The sequence below is a fragment of the Pezoporus flaviventris genome, unplaced genomic scaffold (assembly GCF_033815535.1).
Source record: "Pezoporus flaviventris isolate CSIRO_AGI_PZ_B2104156 unplaced genomic scaffold, CSIRO_AGI_Pfla_v1 ptg000045l, whole genome shotgun sequence".
Lineage (NCBI taxonomy): Eukaryota > Metazoa > Chordata > Aves > Psittaciformes > Psittacidae > Pezoporus > Pezoporus flaviventris.
Genome location: NW_026892593.1, coordinates 26,605,475 through 26,611,474, shown reverse-complemented (window position 1 = coordinate 26,611,474; position 6,000 = coordinate 26,605,475). Strand labels below are relative to the sequence as shown.

Below are 6,000 nucleotides of genomic sequence, written 5' to 3'. Positions count from 1 at the left end.
TTTGATGCTCCTCAACAATAAAGTTAAACCCTTAACTCTTTTAGTTGCTTTTCATTTTCTATTTTACCTTAGCTCACCTTGTATGAAAACGTCAGTGACAACCACTGTTAGTTTTTCTTGCTTGAGATTTGGCTCAAAGTTAGGCATATGCTCTGTTTATGTTTTGTATATGTAGAACAAATAGCAAGCTCAGCCAGGGAAAGGACCCACAGTGGTTACCTAACAGCATACAATGCAGTAATATGTCAATGAATCATTCAATCAGCTAATAATAGGGGGTAAGAAAAAGACAGAAAGACCCACTCACCCCTATGGGTTCTGCAAAATGAAAAGATAATTCATGAGAACTAGCCCATGGAATTGTGTCCTGTGTTCTTGAAATCTCTATATGCTGCAAATATGCATAATGAAATGACTCATCTTTTAAAGGCAAATGCTCATTTTAAATCAAAGAATTCTTGACTTTTTTTCTTAAAGATAAGCAATAATTTATTTCTCTTTCATCTTCACAATTATCACATACTGCCCAGCTACATGACCAATGCCACTACATACACAGGAGAATTGCCCACCTACACTTTACTTGGACAAATACAATTGAAATTTACAGATTAAATGTACTGTACAATGTGTAGTTGGAAAAATGTCATTCTTACCTATACGATGGGATGTTGCATATAGATTTATAAACAGATGCAATCTAAGATGTAAAACTTTAAAACTTGTTAAGCCCAGGATACAGTATAAAGCATTTTGGTTTGGTATTGTATTGTTACTAAAGTAGAAAAAAGAAAACTAGAGAAATAAACCCACACCTAAAATTTCAGGATATGTATTAGTTTAAGAAATTAATTAGCTTCTCCACTCTTTTTTTTTGTTTTGCTTTTCTTTTCTTTTTTTTTTTTTCTACAAATGAGTAATATGAATATATTGCAGGATAAAGAAAGACCGCCAGGTAAAGAAGATACCGTTATATGAAAAACAAATGGAAAATTACCAGGAAATTTTGCTTACAAAAAAGGTCAAACTATAAACAGTCACAAAATATATAAAAATGCCACATTGAACGAGGCAATCGTACTCTACCTAAACTGGTAGTATACTCTGAGAGAAGTTGCGTTCATACAGTAGTAACTGATAAAAAGGCATTGTGCACTCTTGTGCCATCTGGAGATTTAGCACCATGTGTCATCAGTTCTTGGATTGTCATCCAGTTGTCCAAGATTTTCTTGTTTCTCTTTTTCATCATCTTTTTGTGACTTAGTTCAATAATGTTAATTTCCTTTTTGCCCTCGCTGCCACTCTGCGGACTTTCCTTAAGACACTCCAGCCTGCTCCTCATCATGAACTCCCGCCGCCTTCTCTGCTCCTTAGCTCGCACCAAATGCTGCTTCCGCTCTTCTTTGCTCCAGTAACGACCCATCTTCATCTCACTCATTGTATCATCATCTGTTGTCATTCCACTGCGCTCCTCTTTAATTTTTAAGGCACGTTCCTTCAGGATTCTGTCTCGAACTGGTCTCTTTGTGATATACCTTGTCCCATCACTCCTTATTTTCACTTTCCATTCCATCTTGGGCTCTGCACACTTCTGCGAGTCTTTGCACATACTCACCAGGCTGAGCTGGCTTTGGGCATACTCCACAGCAGATTTCTGCTGGATTAGTTGCATATAGCTTTGATAGTGCTTTGCATGAGCAGGTATATTCCCATACCTGTAAGAAGAGCTGTGATATGGAGACAGGTAGGGAATGTGCTCACTGCTCTGCTTTTCCTGGTCTGTGAATTTGCTGCTTTCTGATGCCAGCATTGCATTCTCAGCAGCACTGTTTTGCTCAGTGGGTTTGGTTTTGGCTGAGGTTGTCTCCCTGTTGGTTTGTCCTGAGGATGACTGATTAGCCACGATTGTGCTCCTCAAGTTTTTCCTGTTGGTTATGCTGATCATCCTCTGGAGAGAGTTATCGGGCGATCGCTCCACTGTCAGAGGAGTGCTCCTGCAACTTTCGGCTGTGTTGTAGGCGCTGGAGCTGTCCTTGTCAGACTTCTCAGGGTGCTCCATGATGTCATCCAGTTTGCCTCTTTGCACGTCTATGCTGGTGTTATAATTCCTGAATCCTTCATCATGCAAAGCCCAAATGTCTCCATACTGATCCCTCACCTTTTGGAGCTGGTGAGCCTGCATGATATTCTGACATTCGAGTTCAATGTTCCTCAGTTCCTCATTGAGTAGCTGCAGCTCATGCTCCACTCCATCTTGCTCTCTTCTGTTGCACTCTATCATGCTGCTTGAGTAATACAGGTCATACTCCCCGTGGTTTCGAATCTTGCACTTCAGTTCCAACAGCTGCCGAAACCTTTCACATTCCTCCTCTGGGTTTCCTATGAAATCAGATTCAGTATACTCCCCAGACACAAAGCTTTCATTGCACTGAAGCTCAACACTTCCTAACGTATCTTGGCTGTGGCCCAGCTCCCGTTTGCTCTGCAGGGTAGCACTGTTCTGCTCCTCAGGTGCATTTTCTTGCTCTGAGCTCTCATCATTTCGCAGACTTTCATCTGTAGGTCCCACCCCACTGTCCTTCTCATGATTGTTGGATGATGAGGTTGCAGTGTCTGTAGTGCCATCCTCCTCTTCATGTTTCTTTGGCTAAAAAAGTGAGCAAACCAAAAGGATTACCAAATGCAGACTGTATTAAATATTTTCCAGCTCTGATTTGCCTAAACAGCTGGGATCTCATTTAGGCCGAATTAAAACAGATCACTAAAAAGCAGTCCTACAGCTTTTAAATATTTCTGAGAGTCATGCTGTGGTGGCCATATCGAGTGAAGTAGATGAATTGCAGCACTAGTGACATATCTCCTAAAGTCTGGAGAGAATTATTTCCCTCTCCAGCTAAGCCATCTCTTTGCAGTGCTTAAAGATAATGATCACCAGATGGTGCACTGTTTTTGAGCCTGGATTATGGCCAGAGATTGGTGGAGCTGAAATCTTTGTAAATTTAGGAAAAAGCTTCATTACCGGTATCACTTCAAAAACCTAGAGCAAGCAGCCAATCAGACTAGGAGTGGTACAACCTAAGAAGGTGCAAAAAGGCTATTGCCTTTTTTTTTGACCACTGAACTCCTTGTTTGCTCCATGGTGACAGGCAGGGTTGAAGCATGCAGGGGGTTAGCCAGCTCCACTACACCCTCAGCAGCCCTCTCTCACACTTCTTGTTTTCAGTAGTTTTCTTCTGAAAGACTGTTCGTTTTGAATTCTAGGATTTTGCTCAGGTAGGCCTCTCTCTGTTGCATCCCTGGAGACCACTTCTGTTCCCTAGTTAGACCTTATGTTCCTTAGAAATAAAATCAGCCTTTTACCATTAAGTGTAGAACAACACTGAGTGCTAGCTGTGGGCATAATGTCAAGTTTTTAGGCTGTTATTTTTTAATTCCCACTCCCTCACTGTACCTAACCTGTTCATATTCTCAACCTATTTATATTCTCAAAGACTATGAGCTCCTCTCTCTGAGGAGACAGACACTTTTCATTTTTCAAACTGGATAATCAAAGGATCACACAGCATGCAATTTATATGGCCCACATGCCAAACATCTAAGTGTACACAGCACCAACCAAACACCGTTTCTATTATATAATTGATAATTATGCATAATGGTAGTAATAACCGAGGAATAAAAAACAATACAGTGCAACCACTGAAATGAAACAAACACAAAGAAGTCACTGTCATAATTCCCCTTTTCTCTACTTTGACAGATAGTAAAGCAGGATGAAAATGTGTCTCCTATCTCATCCTTTCTCCTCTCTTCATGTGCACCTTGTGATCACACACAATTCATCTGGTTTCCCTTCTTCAGTTGTTAGGCAAAAATAATGGCCTAGTGTCAGAAAAAAAAAAAGATAACCTCCACCCCCAAATAAAATGTAATAGTGGAATAAAATAAGCAAAAGAAACACAACACCAGGAGAAATCAGTGTCTGAAAGAGCAGTTAAAAATTTCTGGAAAGACGTTTTAGCAATTTGTTGTCAGACAGGACCAGCAAAGAAAACCTTACCTTTTATCCTTTTGTATATACAATGGGCAGTTTATAACAAAATGCACAGTAAGTGCATAATTCTCCCATAGCTTGGGCAGCCACATGGGTAATTACTATCAGCCAATGCTAATTACTTATCAGCCATTAATTAATTAATTATCAGCCATGGGTAATTACTATCAGCCAATTACTATTTTTCATTCTCCCCAAATGGGAAGAATCTCTCCCCTTGAATTCAAACCTTATGGGACAGAATATATTCAGTGTTATTCAAGACTTCAAGATTTAAAATTCAGCAGGACGTATTTTTCCCATCTGAGATCCTCTCAGATCTTTCTACTTCTCTGCTTAAAAACCAAGGGTATCTTGTCACAGGAGGAAGCAACATGAACAGCAGTAGCAATAACTAAATAATTAGATATTGTAGAATTTTTCTAAAATTATCATTTATCTATTCATTCTCTCCTTGGTTTATGCATTGCTGTGAAGGTGCATAAAGTATATTGGAAGATTTTTTTATTAACGTTCTTGTCATATTTTTCCAAAGAGGCTGAAAAAATTAGTTCCATTTTCAGGAGTAACTGGACAACTGGTGGTAATGCAATGTTTTCCCATGTTTATGGGTTTTTAAGATTTCCAAAATGTCATATTTTACAGAGAAAAAAAAAAACAGAATTCTTCATGAAAACCAAGAGTAACCAGAAATACAAGTACTCCAAGCAGCCAAGTGGCAAGGGTATTCACGAGGAATAATGGAAATTTAGGTTTAATTTCATATTATTCCAATTTCCCTCATGCAGGTGAGTTCTGGTCCCTTCTCTCACCTGCTTTGGAGCTGCTCCAACATGTATTGACTTTCGCTGCCTCCAAACCTTTCAGCAGAGAGAGTCTGGGTCACCTACACTGCACCCCGGCCTCTGCACTGTGCCACCCGTATTTCTCACTACTCTGGAAAATATTTAACTACTGACATGAGGGAAAACAGCTCCACGAGACACTGGGAGGACTGTGCTGCAGAACAGCCTGTCCCAAATGCGGGTCTCTGTTCACACTAGCAAAGTACGAAGGTCATGGTCCACTTTGTGACCCTAAGAGACATAGCACAACTTGCACCCATATGACTAAACCCATCTTAACCCTCTAAAGAAAGTGGCTTATCTGTAACATGAACAGGTGCACAGCTTACAGAAGCTGAGCTCCATGATCCTCCCTCTGGTGTTGCCAGCATGGGGCCATACCAAAGCATACATCTGAGGACTTCTGAAAAAAATCTCTTAATGCATCTATTTGTATGGGTGTTGGAACCAGACTTTACCATTTGGGCCCACACAATCAACACTTTCAGAATTAGTTTTCCACGCCACTTTTAGCAACACTTTAAACTTTGCTCCTTCAAGTTCCACTTGATTTAGACTAAGTGAATATAGTACTTTGCCATCTACTCAAGTCACGCTATCCGCAACTCACACACACAAAAGATGTAAACAAAGCAAACCCCATCTTCCCAGTCTAGGAGAAGTTAGATGGGTGGGATCGATTCGACCAAATGTAAGTGTCTGTAGTTCAGGCACTTGAATGTCAGGTAGTCACTTTGGGTTCCCCTCCCTGTCAGGAAGAAACAAGTGCCTGTACAATCAGATTCTTCTCAACCTCAAGTAGACCTCCATAGCACGATAAATCTTTCCCCAGTATGTGGATACTTGCAGCTAGTTCAATTATAAAAATGCAAAGTAATACAGATATTTATTCTACTGTGTATTTTTTAGATACATTTTTTACTCTGACTCAAGTAAGGTAGCCCCTGGCATTTCTATCCTGGACTTGTCATGCTTGACAGAGCTCCTAAACATGCACAGGCCAAGCAGTCTTTTACAACATGAGATTATTCTAATTTTATTTTGAAAGGCAGCAAGCCTAACTCCAGGTTAAGTCCCTTCTGAAAAACAAGAGGTAGGATC

At 40.1% G+C, this 6,000-nt stretch overlaps 1 protein-coding gene across 2 annotated transcripts in view; it reads right to left on the bottom strand.

The window, feature by feature from the left end:
- Positions 1-463: 463 nt before the first annotated feature.
- Positions 464-6,000, bottom strand: part of PDZRN4 (PDZ domain containing ring finger 4) — a 247,048-nt gene continuing 241,511 nt past the window's right edge. For both annotated transcript variants that reach the window (XM_061467771.1, XM_061467772.1), the window contains one exon: positions 464-2,647. In XM_061467771.1, the coding sequence (XP_061323755.1) occupies positions 1,121-2,647 (1,527 nt within the window). In that variant the 3' untranslated portion in view covers positions 464-1,120. The remainder of the gene's footprint in view (positions 2,648-6,000) is intronic.